The 22,977-nt window shown below is 40.3% G+C and overlaps 2 protein-coding genes and 1 non-coding gene across 6 annotated transcripts; 2 read left to right on the top strand and 1 right to left on the bottom strand.

The window, feature by feature from the left end:
• Window positions 1-230: 230 nt before the first annotated feature.
• nln (neurolysin (metallopeptidase M3 family)) lies at window positions 231-12,974 on the bottom strand. 3 transcript variants are annotated; one of them, XM_008423489.3, is made up of 13 exons: window positions 12,866-12,974; window positions 9,533-9,783; window positions 7,149-7,297; window positions 6,840-6,944; window positions 6,274-6,376; window positions 6,033-6,193; window positions 5,712-5,847; window positions 1,924-2,290; window positions 1,590-1,791; window positions 1,301-1,487; window positions 1,085-1,213; window positions 507-643; window positions 231-424 (listed from the first exon to the last, which is right to left on the bottom strand). In XM_008423489.3, the coding sequence occupies exons 2-13, from the start codon at window positions 9,759-9,761 to the stop codon at window positions 281-283; spliced, it is 2,049 nt and encodes a 682-aa protein (XP_008421711.1). In that variant the 5' UTR covers window positions 9,762-9,783; window positions 12,866-12,974; the 3' UTR covers window positions 231-280. The 3 variants fall into 3 exon arrangements, with proteins under 3 accessions (XP_008421711.1, XP_008421710.1, XP_008421709.1); XM_008423488.3 differs by having other exon boundaries at window positions 12,834-12,950; XM_008423487.3 differs by having other exon boundaries at window positions 12,761-12,911.
• Window positions 8,478-8,668, top strand: LOC145554434 (U2 spliceosomal RNA). Its single transcript, XR_014090395.1, has one exon. It is a non-coding gene; the product is annotated as a U2 spliceosomal RNA (small nuclear RNA).
• Window positions 12,917-22,977, top strand: sgtb (small glutamine rich tetratricopeptide repeat co-chaperone beta). 2 transcript variants are annotated; one of them, XM_008423492.3, is made up of 12 exons: window positions 12,917-13,048; window positions 14,548-14,660; window positions 15,113-15,216; window positions 15,504-15,579; window positions 17,842-17,941; window positions 18,101-18,205; window positions 19,438-19,576; window positions 19,686-19,748; window positions 20,140-20,177; window positions 20,303-20,386; window positions 21,965-22,085; window positions 22,185-22,977. In XM_008423492.3, the coding sequence occupies exons 2-11, from the start codon at window positions 14,561-14,563 to the stop codon at window positions 22,074-22,076; spliced, it is 921 nt and encodes a 306-aa protein (XP_008421714.1). In that variant the 5' UTR covers window positions 12,917-13,048; window positions 14,548-14,560; the 3' UTR covers window positions 22,077-22,085; window positions 22,185-22,977. The 2 variants fall into 2 exon arrangements, with proteins under 2 accessions (XP_008421714.1, XP_008421713.1); XM_008423491.3 differs by having other exon boundaries at window positions 21,965-22,977.

A 22,977-nucleotide genomic window follows, 5' to 3' on the forward strand; every position in this document is an offset into this window, starting at 1 on the left:
ACTTAAATTAGCCTCTGGGCTATAATGTCATGTATTTACATGTAAATGATCATTAAAATGTACTGCCCCATTTTGAAAACATAAAATAAATTTGAACCTCTGAAACACACTAAACTGCCTCATCAGTCTTGATCTTTAACATCTAATAAAGTTTGTCTTTCAGTCATATTTCTTACACTGAAGCACATTTTAATTTTTTTTATATCAAAGAACATATTTTCATATTGAAATGGTTTCAAATGTATTTTATGTTCATTTTACATTTTAAAAATATTTCTACTTATGATGTTTTTGTATCAGTCAGTCCTTTGCACTGAAAGAAAGCATCCTGGCATGGCTCACGTCCAAGGAAGCTTTTCAGCATGTCCATCCCATCCACCGTGCCTCCAGCTTCTAGTATCACCCTCCTGTACTCTTTCCCGACCTGACAAGACACGCGTGAAAACTTTTTACACAATACCAGATCAAGTGCAATTCAGATTTAAGAAGAAAGCTAACCAACCAACCTTAGGGTTCATAATGCCTTCCTTTTTAAAACGACTGAAAAAAATGTCCATTGAGTAAACTTCGCTCCACAGATAGCTGTAGTACTGACCATCGTATCCTCCGGCCAAGTGGCTGAAACTGGCTGTCATATTGGTTCCTGAAGAAATCACACACGTATTTATTGACGTATTTGACAAAAAGAACGACCCAAAATAGTTTCACCAGCTGGCTAGTCATGCAGAGGAGTACTGGGATGAAAGTGATGGAGCATTGTCCTGCCCAAACATCATGGTCTTCTTTCAAAGATCCAGACTTCTTATTGTCTTCTAGGTTTGAGAGTTGATTTTGAGTCTATATTCAATCTGATGAAGTTTCTTGCAACCCTGTTGACTATTTCCTAAAAAAGCTTGATGGATCTCTGATCACTTCCAAATATCTTAGCAATTTTAAGAGTGCTGCATACCCATGAGAGACTTTTGATCATTTGTACTTCTCAGAGTCAAGTTAGGCATGGCTGAATAAGATAAGTTTACAGTAATCAGTGTTCTCTCTAGTCCTATACAACTTTAACAATCTAGCTGTTGTTAGTAGAACTGACCAGGTGTAGCAGGAACACCGAGGATGTCTTGGCAGTGCTGTGCAAACACCTCAGCTGTATCTGCACTTGGACAGGAGTGAATGAACTGGTCCACCTTACTGAGGACAACCTGCCGCAGGTTCATCAGACCTAAAAACAATGACATCAAATTGAGAGAGGTTCTATGCATGCGCCTTACAGAGAGTTGTAGGTTTCAGAGAATCCAGAGTGTCTGACCCGTGTTTGCTACTCTGGACGCAATCAGTTTGTCAAGCAAATCATCCGGGACCGGCGTCCCATCCTTGTAGTGGCTTGACATCCTTCTTAGTGACTCCTTCTCCCAAACCCAGTTCTCCAGCATCTGGGACGGCACTTCCACAAAGTCTGTTTCCACCTGAGAACCGCTGAATTCTGAAAACGTGGTCTGTGTCAAACAAGCGCAAAGGTTCATCCTCTATTGCTGGAATAAAACTAAACCATACACAGAATGCAACAATGCTGGAACTGCGAATTGTGGAATTTACACCTTGGAGCAGAGCTCATGCATCACGTGGCCAAACTCATGAAAATATGTCTCCACTTCATGATGTTGGAGGAGGGAGGGCCAGCCTTTTCTCGGCTTTGTAAAGTTAGCCACCATAGCAGCCACCGGAAGCCTGCGTTTTCCATCAGGTCCTCTGCATCCTGGCAGGAGGCCAAAGCAAGCAGCGTGGCCATACTTCCCTTCCCTAAAGAACACGCAAGTCAGCTTTTACAAGACTAGAATCAGAAGCTCAAAAAGTTGCAGTATGCTATGACAGAACTTACAAGCATAAGGATAATTCAGCATTTTTAGAGGTTGAAGTTGACACCATCTTTACCTTGGGTGCAAGTCCAGGTAGAACTGTCCAATCTCCTCCCCCGTCTCAGAGTCGTGGGCTGAATAAAGCTTGACATCTTCGTGCCAAATATGAGCCCCCTTGACCTCTTCAAAGGTGAGGCCCAGCAGCTCCTGGTAGATACCAAACAGCCCTCCTGTCACCACCTCCAGGGGGAAATACTCAATCAGTTTGTCTTTGTTTACAGCAAACTTGCACTGCTCCACTTGGTTCATGTAGTAGGGCAAGTCCCAGGCATTGATCTGCCCATCGAACAGGAAGCCCTTCATCAAGCACTCCCTCTTCTTCAGTGCAAGGATGTACTTTCTTTCCTTGATTCCAATGGGTTTTAGTCTGTCGTAGAATGCATCTGCAAAAGATGGAAAGGTGAAAAGGTTTAGCAGACTAACATCAATGTGTGCATGATCATTTTCAGGACTCCAAGCAGTCAATTTGACAGTCTCCCCATGGTGTTTTGTGATCTTTTTTTTTTGTACCATACAAGTTTCTTGTGTAGCAAAAAAACCCCAAAATAAACAAAAAAGTGTCGTGGTGGCATAGGGGCAAAGCACAACCCATGTATTAAGGCCTTAGTCCTCATGCCAGTGGTCGCAGGTTCGATTCCCAGCCTGGTGACATTTGCCGCATGTCTTCCCCTTGTCTCATAACCCTCTTTCCTGTCAAACTACTTTCAAATAAAGGCCACTAGAGCCAACAAAACCATCCATCCATTTTCTTTCACACTTGTCCCTCAGTGGGGTCGGGAGGGTTGCTGGTGCCTATCTCCAGCTAGCGTGCCGGGCGAGGGGCAGGGTACACCCTGGACAGGTCGCCAGTCTGTCACAGGGCAACACAGAGACACACAGAACACACACACACTCACCTAGGGGCAATTTAGACAGACCAATTAACCTGACAGTCATGTTTTTGGACTGTGGGAGGAAACCGGAGTACCCGGAGAAAACCCACGCATGCACAGGGAGAACATGCAAACTCCATGCAGAAAGACCCCAGGCCGGGAATCGAACCCAGAACCTTCTTGCTGCAAGGCAACAGCTCTATCAACTGCGCCACTGTGCAGCCCAGCCAACAAAACCTTTAAACAAAAAAAGCATATATGGCGCCCCCTACAGTTAAATGCAGAGAACAATTGTTAGAGATCACAGATTCACTGTGGAATTAGGGGACATATTTGTAATGAAGTGAAGGAGTTATTGTGCTTATAGTGACTAGCTTAAATATTTAACCATCTCATCGTCTACACTGTAACTTCAAAAAATAATGGGGAGCCATTTTTTTCACCACATCCACTGATAAGTTGCAAATTATGCTATTCGGGTAAAAAAAGACTAACTAAAATGTATGTAAAGTTAACAAACTTCTACATGAATTATCTATCAAATGCAAGGCACTGATGTTTCCTGAGAACCAGATATCCATCTGCCCCTTATTTTCACTGTTCTTTTCTTTTTTCCTTACAAATAAAAAAATCAGCAGAATTACGCTTTTAGAGTTTTATTACAATATTTTTTTGTGAGAGATTTTTGAATATCTAAGGTGTAATACACATGTTTGCATTTGTATTAATTTCACTAGACCAATTTGTAACAGTGATGTGGAAACCAGTTAATCATCACTGGTGCACCCAGAAAGTCCTCCTCTCTGGAGATGCAATTTGATGGAGTCTCATTTCACAGATGTCAGAGCTCTAAAGGTCGACTGTGTAGCAACTGTACTCATTCAGGCCAACAAATATAATTGGTTCCTATGCTTTTAATCTCCCAGAGGCCCCTATAACAATAGTGTGGTTGCATTTTAAACATTAACCTCATCTTGTCAACTCATATTCATTACTTAAAAACATTTCAGCCTGACCTCATCTCTATATAAGATATACATATCGGGCACAATTCTGTACATGCACTGTCTGGTGTACAAAATATGGGCCAGTAGATTTTTGTAATTTCTTTAACATATCAGTATTGGACCAATAAATAAAACTGAGCCAATATTATTGACCTCTGTTTCTGTCCATGTTGTTGCTGTTTGTGTAAGAAGACCATTGACATGCTGAGGAGGTTGTTACTACTCAGCATAGAGGAGGTAGCAGCAACCGTGAAAGTAACAACCCTAAAAATCAATTCACACCTTCGTCCTGCCCCCAACCCCTCCCCTTCTCCCCATCCTTATCTTAACTTTAAACTTTCCCCCTACCCTTTCCCTAACCCAAACCCTTCCTCTGCCCTTACCCTACCCTCAACCTCAGGGCTTGATGTATAGCTCTACTTAGATTTACCATTTTACCTATCATCCATCCATCCATTTTCTGTACACCCTTGTCCCTATTGGGGTCAGGAGGGTTGCTGGTGCCTATCTCCAGCGAAGGTTTTGGTCGAGAGGCGGGATACACCCTGGACAGGTCGCCAGTCTGTCGCAGTTACCATTTTACCTTGTTTGTAAAATGTAAACTACCTTATAACCTTTCCTTAATGTGGTGGAGGGGTTTGAGTGTCCCAGTGATCCTAGGAGTTCTTCTGTCTGGGACTTCATGCACCTGATAGGGTCACCCAAGGCAGACAGGTCCTAGATGAGGAACCAGACAAAGTGTAGCCCGAAGATCCCTTCTGATAAGTGAGACTGTTGGATTCAGTATTCCCTCACCTCGACGCAGGTCACCGGGGCCCCACCTGGGAGGCCTGGAGGTGGGGCACGTTGGTGAGCGCCTAGTGGCTTTTATCCATGGAGCCTGGCAGGGCTCAGCCTGAATAGGAGATGTGTGCCCCCCTTCCCATGGGCTCAACACCTGCGGGAGGGGCCATAGGGGTAGGGTGCAGTGTTGGATGGGTGGTGGATGAGGGCAGGGACCCTGGCAATCTGATCCCTGGTTGCAGAAGCTGGCTCTTGAGACGTGGGATGTCATCTCTCCGGTGGGGAAGGAGCCTGAGTTAGTTTGTGGCTCTAGTTCTGGAACCAGTCTTCCTGAGAGGTGGTGGAGATATTTCACTCTGGAGTTGCCCATGGTGAGAGGCGCAGGCAGGAGTGGGCATACTTGTTGCCCCCATCTTGGTGCTTGTACATTGGGGTTTACCCCGCTGAATGAGAAGGTAGCCTTCCTCCATCTACAAATGGGGCGACGGTTTTAGTGAGGCTTGATCAACCTTGTCTGAGCCGTCCTTGGGTGAGGGTGTATAGTAGAAATGGCTGAAACAACCGTGAAAGTAACAACCCTAAAAATCCCGAGGTGCACTACTGACGATGTGGTCAAAATTTTAGACCATACTATCCTAGAAGATTGTTACAGTAATTATATTTATTTCTGTACTCTCATACTGGGGTCAAACAAAAGGAGGGGAGATCTAGAGTGACATGTGTTGACCAGTGCCTTGCCTTTGACTCTCTACACCAAACTGTTTTGGTCAATGCACCAATTCAGGGGGATGTGATTGTGACACTAAACCACCCCTCATCCCTAAACCTAACCATTACATATCCAACCCTAATCTTAACCAAAATTCAATTCACACCTTAGTCCTAAACCTAACCGCTAGCCCAAAAACAGCAATTCCCCTTGTGGGGACCACAAGCAGATGTGGGTCCCCACAACTTCTCAATATGTTCAGAAAATGGTCCCCACAGAGTTTTAAATACATGTTACATGCACACACACTCATTTCATTTTCTAACACAAGTAACACAGCTGTAAGGCATACATTATGGCACGCTCTTGGCATCCTACATGCCACATAAATTACGCCATGTGTACTACTTGTGTGAGGTCAGAAAGCTCATACCTATAAAGTCAGACACATTGCCTGTGTGTTTAGCCATGTTAATCTCCAGCACATAGTTTGCATGGCTGCTGTAACCGAGTAAGTCTGCCACCTTTGCCCTTAGTTGGATTAGCTGTTCAAGAATCACCGTGTTCACCTGGGGAAAAGTAGAAAGCAAAAAAAAAAAGAAAAAAAAAGAAACACCTGAATCATGTTGTCAGAAACGACTAATCTCACAAAAAAAAATTAAGATTATAAAATTTAAAGCTATTCATAGTCTTTGAGCAGAACCCCTGAATTATCTTTTTAAGGGACTGTTGGTAAGTGGAATTCTGGACTCACCTGTTTACACCTGCTGTGGAAAGCTGTTTCCATCTTCCTCCGGGTCTCAGGATTGTGGCACCTCTTCATCAGGGGGTGGTAGTGGGGGTATTCCAGCGTCACCTTATACTTCCCCTCTGCTGTCCTCTCCAGACCATTGAGATAGCTTTCAGCGAGGCCTCCTTCGTCAGGTGAACAAAGTGAGAATGAATGTCTTGCGCTTCTTCGCATGAGCCACAGATTAATGCTAACAGGCTTTTACCTAGTTCCTGCTCGGAAAAAACAAGAAATGTATTGTCCTCATTCAGATTCCTGTTAAATTCTATGGAGAGGTCACTGATAAGCTTGGAGGTTCTTTTTACTTCCTACAGAAAAATAAAGAAAGACATTCTTTTATACCAGAATTTGAGACTTTGGATATACAATCAATGTAACCATAACTACAGACTATTTAAAGGCAATCTCTCACAGAAAAAGAACATTTATGTATAATTTTATGTAAAATAAAACCAAAGGAGATAGCATAACATAAAATATAGGAAAACCTTTTGTAGTATATTTAGATCTCAAACTGAACGTTAAGGAACCCCATTTATGAAGGCAATGCAGTTCTGCGCAAAGCTCATAACCTAATATCCTTATTCTCAGTATCCAGCAGGAAGCACCAACTTCCCACTGACTGCACGTCCATAAAAATAACCAATAGCTTGTCCAGGATAATGGTATGTACAGAGTTTCATCAATCATACCTTGAACTTGTCCTACAATTACTGCTGTGCTACAATAAATCTTAGAATAAATGCTAATCGTTAATATCTGTGAGATTACCTGCTGTATCTCTTTAGACAGATGCAGTCCTTTCCTCTGGCCCAGTGTAACCAGTCTGTCTAAGAATCTCTTTTCTTCAGTTGAAGGATTGTCTTGAAACTTTTTCTGCCAAAACACACACCACACAAAACATCTTACTGGTGGATTTGAGACCATTTTAAGAAAAAAGTTCAGTAGTACTAGACATTACTGTTTATATGAAACAACTATTTTCCATCCAAAGATTAATCAGAACTTAAAAAAAAGGCGGGGCAGTATCCCAGTTGATGATCCATCTGTTTTGTTGTATTTTCCAGTAACAAGGTGTACCTGCAATGCCTTCAAACGCTTGAACATGTCTTCCCTCATGCTAATCTCCACGTCAAATTCAGATAGTTTCTTGTCTGCCTCTGTGCTCGCCGACCGAACCTCCTTGTTGGGACAGACATACTGGGGGAAGTCAAGAACGTGGCGGGATGCTAGGAAACACAAAGGAACCACTGAGAACTTCAAGCATTTGCATACCATATGAAATATAAGCAAGGGAAAATCCACTACACACGACAGATCAGTCCAGTGGTATCCAAACATTTTGCAATCAGGGCCAAAATTGTTGAGATGAAAGCAAATACATTTCTTGTGCCTTTTTATGTTTTGCCCGCTCAATGTGAAAGACCTTATTGAATCGAACAAAACAGAATTTTGTTGAAGAGGGATGTGTAAAACATTGTAGATCCAAAGCATAGAAAAGGTTTTTAACATTTGTGTCATTAAAAGACAGGCAAACTGTTTCCTTATGTTTTGGGTTCATTGTCCATTTGTGTGGACTTTCTTTTAGTCCATAAGAATGGGAGGTGGATCACTCTTTCTTCTAAAGCGCTTGCAAATGTACTTTTCAGTAAGAGTTACTGGATGTTTGTGGTTCTGTTAACTTTTTTATTCTTTTAATTTTAACTGCCTTTGAAATTGTCGCTAAAAGATGGCGCAGGAGCATCTGCATCAACCGTGATGCCCAAAATTCCACTTCTTTTCATAAATGTCTAAGTTTTTAAAAACATTTTATTTGTATGTGTGCATCTGAAGGCCTGACTGTGCCCCTAAACAATAAATAAAAAAAAATGGCAAGAATATTCTCTTGTATCATTTTATGTGTAAACTAATTCAAGAAAACTCAATGTTTAGTTTGTGCTGACCAGGCTCTAACTCTCCACTAGAGACCGCTGTAAGCACATTATGTAGAGCCAAAAACCGTGAAAGGCTTCATTAATTTCAATCATACAGATGTATTCAATGTATTCAAAAGTAAATCCAATGGCTTGAATAGCAGCCATTGTGTATAACAGATATGCTAATGTTTAAACATCTGTGTAAGGAGATTGCTTTTCTTTAAACGTCTTTCAACCTTCAGGCTTTCTATTGGCTATAAGCATATCATGTGACCAGAAACAAAGCAAATCGGTTTCTTTTTCACGCAAGCTTTTAGTTTGATTTGGCTCATTCATATTTATTTTCCACTGTAAAACAACATCAGTGATTTACAAACAACAATTTCTATTTACACTATTTGTTTTGTGTGAGTGATAAAATGTTAAAGTTTCTGAACCGTGAGTCAGAATGGGGTGGACCAGATTTATATGGTTTCCTCACCAGTTATGTGGTATCGCTTCTCGGCCTTTTGGCTAAGATCAAGTGTAGTATCTGTTCTTATCAGTTTAATATCTGATACGTCCCCTACCCGGGGACCATATATTAAATTGATTTTTGGAACAGGGAGATGGAATAGGGGCTTGCTCCGTCCACTCCACGCATCGACCTGGTATTGCAGTACCTCCAGGAACGGTGCACCCCCTTATGTGTGAAATGAAAATGATGCACTCAAGGAATATTCAGAGCTAATTGAGTCCCATCAAGTTTTGGGTGCAACAACAACAACTTTTTTGCTGTTAGCCTGCCCAACACTGAGGTCAATTTCTAATCTCCCAATTTTAAGACAGGTTTAGGTAAAACATAAAATAATCACCTGTCAATCATTTACTACATTTAGGCGCTTCAAATCTGATAGGCCTACCTTTGTTGACAATGAAATGTAATATATCTTAAATGAAAACATAAAAGAGAAATTAAATACATTTATGTATTAACTTCACAGTAAAAAAAAAAAGTCAAATCTTCTGAGTTACATCACATGGCAGTGATCACATAGTGTTGCAAAATCTAAGCGAACTTAACACATGAAAAGAAAACTTACTGCTCCTAATGCACATTAGGAATTTTAAAACAAAAACACAAATGGCACTCCTGGAGAGAGCATCCTAAATTTTATGAAGAGAAAACAGTAAACAGCACTAACCTTTGCTATAACCTTGGGAATACAACTACACGCATTTTATTGGCGTTAACACAATTTGTCTAAAAGAACTAAACGACAGAGACAAGACTCAGAGGCGGTCCTAACCGGTTTGGTGCCACGGCTGAACAACCACACTGTCTTTACAATGACTCAAATGTGCATTTGATTGGTATTTGATCTGACTCTTAAAACAAATTGACACAGCAGGGACTAGGCTTAGTTTCTCATTTAACTGTATTGACAACAAGATAAAGCTCATTTTACCTTCACCTACCAGTTGATTACAGAGAACTTTCTGGCAGGGTGAATGCAAAAACTGGTTCTCTAAAAGACTTCCTGAGCGAAAGCAATTCACTTTACTCACATGCGTAGTCCAGCTTAGCGTTAGCCAGGGCTTCCAGCGTGTTTTCAGCAGAGACGCTTTCTAAGTGCAGAGATCCGACATCGTCGTAGACCTTCTTCACTCTGGCTATCAAGGTGTCTGTGACTGATCTGATCTCGTCCGGGGAAAGATCCCATCTCAGAGGGTTCCTGCTGTTTTCAGCCTGAGAGCAGTCTCTGGTGGACATCACCGATCCCTGTGGAATCTTCATTCTCAGGTGATGTTTAGAGGATCTGGAGGAAGACAGTGAACAGTCCATCTTAGTTTCTATGTAGTAGAACAGGGTTTCCTGTTAAAATAAATCCACATTGAGGTGCTGTGGTGGTGCAGGGGTTAATCACAACCCACGTAAGGAGGCCTTAGTCCTCGACGTGGCCAGGTTTGAATCCTGGCATGATGTCTTTTGTCACATGTCCTTCCTCTTTCTCATTACCCACTTTTCTGTCCTAGCACTTTCAAATACAGGTCACTAGAGCCAAAAAAACCTAAATAAAATAAATGCTTGGGGTGCTAAGATAGCGCAGGGGTTAAGCACAACCCATATATGGAGGCCTTAGTCCTCGATGTGGCTGTTGCAGGTTTGATTCCTTCCATGGTGACCTTTGCTGCATGTCTTCCCCCTTCTCTAATTACCCAATTTACTTTCAAATAAAGGTCATAAGAGCCAATAAAACCTTTAAGAAAATGCACAGTACATTGCAAAAGAATTGGTATCCCTTGAACTTTTCCCCAATTTTTCCTCTTACAGCCACAACCTTCAAGAACTATGTCATCAGAAGTTGATGGGATAGAAGTAGCATGAAATTGTGGTTTTCGACATTTTTTTCGTTAACATGAATTTTTAAGTCTTACCAAATATTCCCAGTGAAGGTTCACAAGTGAAGGAGGACTCAATTCCTATTCATTTTTTTTTCACAGTCTTGGCCTCTGTCTCCGACTGTTAGGTCTTGGTTTGTTCAACAAATTGGGGAAAGACTGGTTTGAAACTCAATAGTTTCTGTAGCTACAATCCAGTAGCTTGATTCACAGCGTGTGAATTTGCCCTTTGATATTCCAATTTGAGATATAAAGGGCAATATAAATAGATTTTTATTAAAACAGCGATCAGAGCACGGCTGCGTCCGACCATCTCAGAAAAAAATACGATATTTCCATTGCTGACAGTGAAATCTTGTTGCACAAGAATGTTCATAACCCCGGAAAATGATCAAATTGCGTAATATCGAGGGATTGACTATAATAATGGTAATCATGTGTTAATGTGACAAGCTTAGCAGAAGTCAGTTCCTTAAAAAAGACTGGGATATAGCAGCAGGTTGCAGTCATTAAACACCTGAAGGCAAAGATAAGTGTGTCTTGAGGGTCTAGCAGTAGTTGACACACAAGTGGAAAGAACATGATATGGTGTCCCAAGTGATACGAGTTAAACTAGGAGTACGCTCCAAGGCTGAATGCTTGACCCACATTTTTAGAGGATCTAGTGGCTCAAGTGTGGTTTTGTCAGAATGTCTTGATCTGGTTTTACTCCAGACTACCCACTGTAGTCTGCAGACAATGTGAAATTAAAGCTCGGTCAATTGACTGGATACACAATTGACTCCGGACTTTCACAGTCAATAGCCCTGTAGATGCATAAGAAGCTCTAACCATCCTCCTTTTCCACTTTTAAGCTCAAAACCTTGCATGATGCGTTTGTTGTAGTTTGCTAAAATTAGTCATTAGGTATGACTAATTAAGGCTAAATGAGCTCCAAATCAGCAAACCCAAAAATGATTTTCATTCCTCTTCTACACTTTTTTTAATACATGTGATCAAGCAACAGTGAAGACCCAAGAACACAACAAACAAGTCAAGGAGAATGTTTAAGGCAGGTTTAGTTTATAGGAAAAGTATAAGAAAAATATTGTCACCACTGCAAACATATAGAACATTATTTATTTTTTGGTCAAAGCATTAGGTCTTGGGGGAATTGTTAGTTATGCAAGTTACACATCTGGTGGCAGAAGTAAAGTCTCATTTCAGTCTACATGTGGAAGACAGTGATCTGGTAAGATTAGACCAAAGTGTAACTTTTTAACTGAAATAAATAGTGGTTGTCAACATCGGTCAAGTTTTATTTACATATGTTAAAAGATTAGGGCTACAGATAGTGATTATTTTAGTTAGATTAATTTCGATTAATTTGATGATTAATTGAAAAAAAAAAAAACTCGTAACAATCTGCATATTTTCCACTTAAGTCTTTTAGAAAATCTTAAGAATACAAACAATATTTCAGCTCCTCTTTTAAATAAGAAAATAAACATTTTAATGCCTAAAATTCAAGAACAGCATTCCTTTAGTGAACGCTTGACCATTTGTAGCAAAGTGGCTAAATAAACAATAAACAACTTCTGCCTTGACTTGGCGATAGTCTTGGGATGATATGTTGATTATTTTATGCACTACAAATTAATAATTGGATAGCAAAAAGTGCTTAATATGAGATTATTATGATTATTTTAGCAGAATTTGAACCAGATGTAGCTAAACCTATGCCACTTGAGAGGTTTTGGGTAGAACATATTTACAGAGAATTTAACAAAAATAATCTCAAATCCAAAATGTATTCAACTTTGACTTAATTACTGGTCTGAGACTGCTGTTATTCAAGCAATCGGCTTTTTTGAGCCCATATACTCCAGTTAACCGACTAATCATTTCAAAAATAACATCGGCCGATATAAATGTTAGTGCAGATATATGTATCGTGCATCCCTAGTTGAAATGTGGCAATGTATGAAAAAAACTAAGGGGTGTAAATATTTTCCTTTCAATTTTAAAGCTTCTTTTTATACGACACGGAGCATGAGGTGTCACTGAAGCGTTTGCGTTCTTATGGTCCTAATGACCCCACCGGAATTCTTTTCCTGCTAGTTAGAAACTTTTCCCATGTCCAGCCGTCGGTGTAAAGTTTCACGGCACAGCAGCGGAATCCCTTCACCCCAAGTTATTTCCAGGCTGGAATAACTGTCGGACAACCTTCACGCAACAGCTGAAAGTTCACAAGAAATCTTAACGACCAAGAGTAAAACCTACGAATGCTTTTTTGTTTGTTTGTTTCTTTTTGTCCCCCACATTTTTTTTTTTGCCATGCACGTGCGACCGTACAAAGCGATAATCCTGTAATCGTACACATGTTGAACAGCCGGAAGCAGATGCTCGGCATACCTGCGAAGTGTTCTGCACACTGCAACCATTAACGCACACATGCCGCCGGATTGTCATGCGTTTATAGCTTTACCAGGGCAGAAAACAAAACTCTTCCAGGCTTACTGTCGCCACTACAATCCCAGAAGCTGCGCTCTTGTCGATGTTTTCTCTTCGTGTGTGACAGAACCCCCCCCCCCCGCAAAAAAACAACTCTCGCTTCCGCAGGCCAGAGCGCATGCGCCAGGGGAAGGAAACGCTCGCGCCGTCCTCATGACGCGGTGGCAAACAGACAGCTGAGGAGCTCAGGTAAGGTGGGCGGGAGGGGAGACAGCGACCATTACCCTTTAACGTAGAGCTATTACGAATACGCGGGTTTTAATAGCTGATGCTTAATCAGTTCGGAGATGTTTTCTTCGTCACCTTCTCAGAGGGTCGCGTTTGTTTCAGTCTGTGTGCAGCATCACTCCGGCTGCAGAGCATTGTGGTGTTCAGATGAGGCTGTTTTCAAAGCAGCCAACGCCCGGCTGCGTGTCATATAGCCCATCCGACGAGCTCATGAATATGTTTTTTGTTTTAACAGCAAAAAGTGTGCATTATGAATGAAAACACCCCAGTTCCTCCTCTCTTACATCACAGCTCCCGCATCACCGCATGTAGCCGTGTGTCAACACACACACACACACACACACACACACACACACACGGTAAGGGAGGAGTGGGCTGTGCCAGCCGGACCAGAATGAACAGAACAGCCAATGGCATCAGCACGTGACGGACATATGAGGCAGTGTTTGTGTTTTTTATCAGCATGCAGACGATATCCCGACCGTCATCGCTTTATTATAGCCCCCCTGCTGCACCGATTACCAGGTCAGGCACAGGGGAAGCAGCGTGGAGCTGCAACCAACGTGTGAATGCCACAACAATAAATATGTCCAAATTATGCAACGAGTTGTCGTGGAAACAAGGGACTGTGTGAAAGGCTGGAATCTTTATTACATTTGATTGATGATAACGTGGCTGGATGAACCAGAAGGGAGTCAACCTCAAATGTTACGATGCTTCTTTTTTCAAGAGTACTATAGAATTAAATATTATAGGACTACCATATAAACGGTTTATCTGCGCACAGGTACATCTAAAATCTGAAAATCTGATGTGCATTTCAAATTTAAAAATACTTTATTGATCCCAAAGGGAAATGAAATGTTATTGTAAACTCATATGAATTAAAATTCTTCAAAGAGTAGTTGGAGGACGATGATGGCTGTTGGCAGATAAGATCTCCTGTAGCAGTCTGTTTTACAACAAATTTGAAGAAGCCTCTGACCAAGGAAATTATTCCTCTCTTTACTCAGGGCCCCTCAAAAAAATCTAAAGCAACTTATTGCAGTAACAACAACAAAGAGCCAAAAACGTACCGCGGGATCTAAAAAGGTTGATTAAGAAATCTTGACTGAGGGATGTAAATTAACAGAATACTCAGGCAATACCACATTCAATCTAAAGTCACTTTTTCAGTAGTATTAATCAGAAAAGGGAACTGTTTGTGCGTCACTTTGTTGAAGGAATAGGTATATTCAAGTTCCATTTTTTATATGTGGGCACAGTACACTAACCCATTAAAATTCAATCACTAATTGGAATAATAAGGAACTGCAATTTAAATACTAAAAACTACATTTCAATTACATGACTGAAAACTGTGGAAACGCATTTCCTGTTTTCTGACAAATCAGTCATGGTGGATTCAAAAACGAGTGCCCTCCTTTTTCAAAATCCGAATCTCCTCCTGTGCTCAACAGTTTCTGGGTCAAAATGGCCGTGGAGAAGCGCCTGGCGTTCGCTATTGTGCAGTTTCTACGAGACCAAACTCATCGCAGTGCTTTAAATTCTGATGAGCAAGAGAGCCTGGAGGGTAAGTCAGCTCATCCAAATATTCTATACACCTGTATAGAGAATCCACTACAAAGAACTCATGCCCCTTACACTTTATTTTTCCTATTTTATTTGGGTTTTATATGATAGGCAGACAAAAGACGCCTTCCTAGAAGATTAATAGCTCCAATTCACTGAATTGAATCAAGAGCATCTATAAACATCAAATTTTAAGGTTTACCACAGACTGGATTTTTGTCTCGACTAAGTCACATTCTAAGACATGAACATGCCTTCATATGAACTTTTTCTCTGTAGCCCTGGCAGCTCCAGAACACTCAGTTTCTTGGCAGCCTTTTATGGGTTTCATCCATAGTTTACCAGCTTCGTGGACCAGCTTCGTATCATGCTGCCACCACCATCCTTGTGTAGATTTACTCATACTGTTATAATTTACTTACTCTGAGCTGTATGATCATTTCCTCTCTTCAGTTGCGATCCAGTGCTTGGAGACTACCTTCAAGATCAGCTCCAGTGACTGCCACCTCGCTGTATCCCAGCCACTCAGAGAGATATTCCTCAACACCTTGCTCAAGGTGGGTGGTGACAACTACATCGGTGTAGCGTGGCGACATACAAAGGCATACGATGGAAGCAGCCGTTTAACACATTGGATGAGAAATGTTAACAGTTCACCTGCTTTATTGCAAATGTGTCATTTCAAATCGATGCTCTTCAAAGATCAGTCCCTGGAGTCTTGTAGCAAAGTGAAAGTTGAGGTGTCGTTTTCCTTTCATTGGAACTACCAGACAAAAAGAAATCCACTCTAATAGTTTCATTTATGTTTATTAAATCTCATTGGTGACTTTTCTATGCCACACAGAACGACAATCTCACCGTACCAGAGACGTCCCCGTCTCCTGAAGACATAGAAGGGGCGGAGCAACTTAAAAATGAAGGTATGTTGTCAGCAGATGCAAATACATCGTTGCGTTTCCATGTTTTGTCAAGCTACAAACATTTCAGTGTTTCAATGAGATTTTAAATGATTTTCACGACGGGGGTGGTGCAGGCGACGCAGCATAGTGTCAGATAATATTCAGTCTTTTTTGAATGAATAATAAAACAGAGAAGTTGCATAAAGCTCAGAGAATCCTGTAGGAAAACAACTAAAATTGGGAGGAATTACAGAGGATCCAGCAGTGAGGGATTACTGATGGAGGGTGGAAATAAGAGAACCAGAAGAGCTAATCATAGGTGAATGGATGCAGCTGGGGGAAGGAAGCAGGATAAACGGATGGCAAGAAATAAGGACATTAACAATAAACAAATGATCAAAACAAAAGCATAAATGTCCAAACATTAACGGAACAGTGCATGATTGTTTTTCTGTCCATTTGCCTTTGCAAAAATCAAGTAATAATAAAAACATAGATTAGCCCATCTCCAGCTAACGTTCCGGGCGAGAGGCGGGGTCACCCTGGACAGGTCGCCAGTCTGTCGCAGGGAGGTTTAGACTTTGAATGGGCTATTCTAACTCGTATGTTTCGATCTGAACCATTCCCACTGTAGAGTTGGATGTATTGTTGGGCTCATGCTGGGAGCTTACCCTCCACCTCATTGTCAAGTCTCTCACTCTGTATGTTACTCCATCCATCATCTCAGAAACTCTTAACCAGTCAGAATATAAACAGATGGACATTGGATTTATTTCTTTACTGCAGCTTAAAAACATTTGCTTTAAAAAAAAAAAAAGGTTAGGATCTTTTTAAGTAAAAATCTGCACCAGAACTGTAGATTAGAATCCACAAGGAGACACACTAATTTAAAAATGTCAAACCCTTCAGCTGCAGTGGAGAGATCCGACAGATCTGACCTGCTCAGAGTGACATTTTATTGGCATGGGTTGGATCCACTGGTTACGGAGCCCTCCAGGGAACATGGGGATTTTTTTTTCTTTTGCGTTGCCTCGCAATAATCTACTGATCAGTTCATGCGGCATAATTGAATACTGTAAGCCTTTTTTGCGGTGACCGCCCTACTTTCTGCTTTAATACAAGCTTATAAGGTTTTTCCATGGACTATTGAGTTATTATCGCGGGGTTATTGTGTCTCTGTTGTGTTCGTAGTCTGAATGGTTTAAAGGGCTGCTTTCAGTGCTGTTCCATCTTAGCCTTAACAGACATAAACATGCAGTAAATAAATCGATTTCAATCAGTTTTTTGCACCAAAGAGTTAATAATAAACATGTTTTCACTGAGGCTCTGTAAGAGCCATATGAATGAAATAAGTAATTATTGATATGACAGGAGCAGCGGCTTTGACACCTGGTGGTGGTCGTGTCGATGTGGGCGTGACTGTCATCAAGTATGAATGGGAAGGTTACTGGTGTGCTGCTGGCTTTGCGTGTATGAGGAAGCGGGTGAACGGGGTGGTCAGTCCTCGCAAAGTTTGGAGCATGATAATAAAAATGTAATAAATCAATAATTGTGACAGAACAAAGAAGAGGTTTGGAGTTGATTGATACACGGACAGATGTGATTCCCCGAGTTAACCCAGTGCGGCCCTCTACCACCATTAGTTTGCTGTGTTTTATAATAAAACTTGTTTATTATTATTAACGCTTTGGTGCAAAAAATGCAAAAGTTTTGCGAGGGAACGCAAAAGAAAAAAAATTATTCATGTCCCCTGGAGGGCTCCGTAACTGGTAGCCTTAACGGAGAAGGTTCACTGAAAATCAATACAAAGTTGTTGTGAGTGGTTTCTACCCTGACAGGAAGATTACTGCTATGCTACTGTTTATTAATCACGAAAGATGCTAAATATTGTTTTGCTTGTGTTTAAAAAGAGGCTCCAGCGGCTTTGGAACCCACATTTCTACATAATCAGGTTAAAAACATGTAAAGTATAAACACATACCCAGTATAGTGATCTAAACAAATGACCACTATAGGGAGATTTTAATCGGACATTAGTAAGTGTAGCAATGGTTTTAAAAAAAAACACACACACAAAAAAACAGTTAGGGATCAGTACATAATACAATTTTTTACATAAAAAAAATAAATCACTTTTTTTTTTAGCAAAAGTGATTTATTTTTTTTTTTAATTATCTCTTTTGCCAAGAAACAAAATGACTTGGCAAAAAATGACGTAGGCCATTATTTTTTATAAGTGATGATAAGTTCAAATCATTTACAATTGTTCTCAATTTTCTTTAGGGAACAATCATATGAAGGAGGAAAACTACAGATGTGCAGTTGAATGCTACACAAAGGCCATAGATCTGGACCTAAGAAACGCTGTGTATTACTGCAACAGGTACTAAGGACATATAGTTTGTATCCAAAGCTGTGATTCAATAAAGATCTAATTGTGGTTTTATAATTCCATGTTGTAAAGCCAGTGTACAGTCTTCAGGTGCTGATGCAGACTCTATAAGTGACCTCTGATTTATTTATGAATGTATTTTCTTTGTAGAGCTGCTGCTCACAGTAAACTGGGTAATTATACTGAGGCGACTGGAGACTGTGAAAGAGCCATTGGGATTGATCCAACCTACAGCAAAGCATATGGGAGGATGGGGTGAGTTTATGACTGTAAACTAACAATAAAGCATGCTGTGCTAATATTGGCATCCCTCGTAAAAGTTGTAAAAAAACAAAAGCTTCCAATTGAAAATGTAAAAACTGTTTGGTGATATGAACACATTTAGTTGGTTACTTCAGTGGCTATTTTCCTGCGACTACTGGATTGATATTTAAGATCAATACACGTATCGTTCTCAAATTATTTCATCTTTTGTCTTACCCCTTGTGAAAATGAAGTAGGCGAAATATATCTGTCACTTTGAAGTTTTACATTAATCCCTAATTTCATGTTTTTCTGTGGAAAAAATACAGACAAACTATAGGCATTCTGACGGAATAAGGACGCAAAGAAAGGATTAATTACATTCATTTAAGGAGATTTTAATCGGACATTAGTAAGTGAAACAATGGTTTAAAACAAACAAACAAACAAAAAAACAGGGATCAGTACATAATACAACCTGTAATTTTTCACAGGTTGTGAAAAATTCACATAAGGCTACCCCAAAACTTTCCCAGAACTTTCCTAGTTGGTCACTTCTTGGGAAAGTACTTCTAAAATTCCTTTAAAACTACCTGGCAGAATCCAGAAAGTAACTGATACGCTTTGGGAAAGTATCTAGTATGTTCAATGAAAGTTCGAGCAAATAACTTGAAAATTATCTGGCATGTTCCAGGAAAGTCCAAGGAAAGTACCTGTAAAGTAAAAAAAAAAAAAAAAAAGTACCAAGTAAATTTAATGAAAGCACCTAGTAAGTTCTAGGACCTTTCTGGTAAATTCCATGAATTTGCTTGAAAGGCTTACGGAAAATAAGTTCTGGAAAGTACCTTAACAATTTAAGAAAGTGTCATATAGGTTTCATGAAAGTTCCTTGAAAGGCTCAGGACATTGCCCAGTAAGTTCCTCTTCTACCAAGGTTATCACAGTTTCTTTCTGGTGAGCTTTGGAAAGTTTTGAGAAGCTATATTTGATAAGTAGAAAGTTGTAGAAAGTTCCAGGACATGACCTCCTGAGATAGTTGGAGAATGTAAAACTACAAGCTGAAACATGCTGCCATCAACTACACTGATTAGTTTCTGACATTTTTTCTGTCTGAGATTTCGCTGCTTCCATACGAGATGTTTTAATTTTAGGGTGTTTTACACATTTTTTTTTGCAGAGATGTCAAATTGTACAGGTCCCTGTGTGTATTGAATCTGATTTGTCTACTTTGTGTGTGGGTGCAGTTTGGCTTTAACTGCAATAAATAAGTATCCAGAGGCAATTTCATACTTCAAGAAAGCCCTGGTTCTAGACCCGGAGAATGACACATATAAATCCAACTTAAAGATCGCAGAGCAGAAGCATAAAGAAGCTTCCAGCCCAGTGAGTTAAAATGGGAATGTTTTATTTTAGTTAATTACCGATTATTTGGTTGTTGTTAACTTAAGCTGTTTTTTTTTTTGTTTTTTTTAAATCACCAACACTGGTGCAGATTGCTGCTGGATTGGGATTTGACATGGCAAGTTTAATCAACAACCCAGCCTTCATCAGCATGGTGAGACTCCTGGTAACTCTGTTGTACTTGAAAAAGTTTTGACAAAAAGCTTGTCGATATAGGCGGCCAGGATCCTCAACACTGGTTCCTATTAACCGTTAAAGTTATTGCGTTGTTAAAATGTCTTACCCTTGGCTCCTACCATGTAAAAACTATGAGACGTGGGAGGGCCAGCCGGGTCAAGAACACGTCTACAAACCTGTCAAAGTTTTACTGCGGCAACGACAAGACACATCTGAATCCAATAGCAGCCCGGCTGCATCCAGACCCTACAGCAAGGAATTACGAGCCCCGTTTCGTCATAAAACCGCCAATGCGATCGGCAGTAAATTGCTCCTCCTACAGCGTTTGTATGCGACCCGATTGATTTTGGCTCCATTTCTGTCTACAGGCCGCGAGCGTCATGCAGAACCAACAAGTCCAGCAGCTGTGAGTGCAATGCAGATTTAACCGTGTTTGGAATCAGCTCAAAAGCTTGAATGGAACCTGTAGTTTTAATAGGTTATTTTTCTTTTTTTAATTGCACAACCTACTCACTGTCTCTGTGTGCTCAGCATGTCGGGAATGATGTCGAATGCAGTTAGAGGTCCTGCCGCGGGAGTGGGAGGACTGTCTGACATCTCCAGCTTGATTGAGGCGTAAGTAGAAGAGTGAAGACAAAAAATTTGCACAAGTTATGACTGTAATATATATTTTTGCTTCAGTTTATGGGGTTTGGGGAGCCATTTCCAGGATTCCTTCCAGCTGCTGCTGGAAGGAATCCAGCTGCTGCTGGAAGGAATCCTGCCATTTGTCTTTGGCAAGAAAGCAACTAAGCAATAATGCCGCTTATAACTCTTCCATATAAAATGACATTGTCAAAGCTCTACCTTCTATTTATGCAATACTTCATGTCTTTTGCAAAACATAGCTCTATTAGTTTTATGATTTAATTCATGTAAACCATACAACTAGCTTTTAACCTTTTACAACAATGTTATGGCCTTAACTTGTAAATTCCAAATTAGAGTCCAAATCAATTAATTCAAATAATCGTCAAGTAATTTAATAGTCAATTAATTGTTAACTAGAGAATACGGACCACCAATAGGCAATTTGCTGAAAGCACAACACACTCAGAGAAGAAGTATTTTTTTCAGTTACAGATTAATCGCATTAATCGGGATTAATGGAACGAAATAATCGTCAACTAATTAAAATTTAAAAAATTATTAACTGTTCACTGGAGTATACAGACTAAAATAAAAGGCCATTTGCTGAAAGAACATACTCAGAACAAAAGTATTGTTTTAGTTGTGAAAACGATACTTTCCACAATTAATTGATTAATCACGACTAATCGTGATTAATTGATTATTCGAAATAGAAACTAATTTAATAAGTAACTGTTAACTGGAGGATAAACGACTAAAAAAAGGCCATGAGACACTTGGAGCATAAGTAATTTTTTTTTTAGCTGCAGATGCATCCTTTGCTAGAAATGATAAAGTGTATATTACTATATGAATACTATGTTACATCATTTCAAGGAAAAGGAAATACAGCAAGTGTTTCTAATATTTGCTACGACTGGCTCAATGTCATAACAAAAACGGGAGACCATGCAGGAGTTAAAGTGTAGAACAATGAATATTTATTAACAAAAACAATGGATTGTGGATATCAGTATCAGTGGTGTAATGCAAATGCTTGCATGTGTTGTATGAGTGCATATGGAAGTGTTGAAGTGCCAAAACAGACAAACGCAAATATGCAAAAAGGAGGGGAGCTGAGGCCTGGCAACAAAACACCACAAGCGTCAAGCGGCAGAGTGGACGCTGAAGGCGACCCAGAAGACAGAGATAGCCAGGTTCAAATACTCTGCTCTCCCAATCAACCTGATCAGCAGCACCTGTAAAGGGAAGGAGCACAAAGACGGACAAGACCCACAACCAAGGCCCACGGCCGTAACATATTGTATAAAAATGGCTTAAGTCAAAATGAAATAAAAAAATTGCAGAATGTGCCAGTTTTTTTTTTTTTTTTTTATCCGATTAATTGTAATCAGTTACTAAAATAATCATTCGTTGCAGCCCTATTCCAAATATCTTTGGGCATTTTCCTAAGAAAAATGCAGTTTATTTTTAATTTTATGTTCCCAACCTTTCTGGATGTTAAACAATATAACAAGACTTCCTCTTTCTTGCTTTTTTTCCCCTCCCACCCCTCCCCATCAGGGGCCAGCAGTTCGCCCAGCAAATCCAGCAGCAGAACCCAGAGCTCATCGAACAGCTAAGGAACCACATCCGGAGCCGTTCCTTCAGCGGCAGCGCCGAGGAGCACTCATGATTTATTCGGGTATTCTACCACTTAAAAGCGAAACTCTCTTAGCAGCAGACCGTGCACTCATCCAGGTCTCATTTATACAGCCGTAACAGCCGGGTAATTTCATTGCAGACACTCTTTATTTGCCTCCGAGGAAGAGCAACCATATGGCGCGATAACAATCTCTACACCCATTTCTTTGAGTCAAGTCCCCGGCACAGCTGGAAAGAAGAGACGAGGATGGGGTCGAAGGCACTTTACCGAGACTATAGGAGAGGAAAAAAGAAAAGAAAAAAAAACCTGAAGACTGGACCATTAAACAAAACATCCCACCAAACAAGACACCACCAGGTGATAAAACAGGAGCCTAGATGTCAGTCAGTCCACCAACAGACTGTGAAGTGAATATTGTCTCCAGTCGGAGTCACCGTGTTGGATGTGGCGAAGTCACTGACTTCTTCATAAGTCGAGGATTCATCTCTCTATTCATAATACAGAAAGAGTGGAGGAGGAATGTACTTAAACCGCTTAGCAGAGAAAATTGCAGCTTTTTTTCATAAATACTACATCAAGCTTTGGTTGTTTATAATGTTTAATATTATTTTTATAGTCAGAATCAACTTTTAACACCATACTCGCTTTGTTTGAATAACTATAATAATAAAAACATTCAGCCTTTGAATATTATGGGACTCACGTCACTGCTATCTAATGCATACACTTCATCGTTAAGGCAACAATGTAATTGTATTAGCAGTGTTTGCAGCCTGTTCAGTTGGTGACCAACAACATATTCCTACTGTTCGTTTCTGCATGCTCTTAAATCTGGTATTTGAGATCAGAAGCTTTATGGAAACTAATGTATCACTAAGGCAGCACTTTGTTTTGTCTTAGGGGGAAAAAGAAATAAATGTCTTAAAAGTAA

The sequence above is a fragment of the Poecilia reticulata genome, chromosome 12 (assembly GCF_904066995.2).
Source record: "Poecilia reticulata chromosome 12, P_reticulata-male-v2, whole genome shotgun sequence".
Taxonomy (NCBI): Eukaryota; Metazoa; Chordata; class Actinopteri; order Cyprinodontiformes; family Poeciliidae; genus Poecilia; species Poecilia reticulata.

Coding starts and splice junctions, on each gene's coding strand:
- nln (XM_008423487.3), bottom strand. CDS start 12,801: ATGTGTGCGTTAATGGTTGCAGTGTGCAGAACACTTCGCAG. Junction 6,377..6,839: donor TGTCTAAAGAGATACAGCAG/GTAATCTCACAG, acceptor ATTTTTCTGTAG/GAAGTAAAAAGAACCTCCAA. Junction 425..506: donor AAGGCATTATGAACCCTAAG/GTTGGTTGGTTA, acceptor GTGTCTTGTCAG/GTCGGGAAAGAGTACAGGAG.
- sgtb (XM_008423491.3), top strand. CDS start 14,561: ATGGCCGTGGAGAAGCGCCTGGCGTTCGCTATTGTGCAGTTTCTACGA. Junction 19,749..20,139: donor ACCCAGCCTTCATCAGCATG/GTGAGACTCCTG, acceptor TTCTGTCTACAG/GCCGCGAGCGTCATGCAGAA. Junction 20,387..21,964: donor ATCTCCAGCTTGATTGAGGC/GTAAGTAGAAGA, acceptor CCTCCCCATCAG/GGGCCAGCAGTTCGCCCAGC.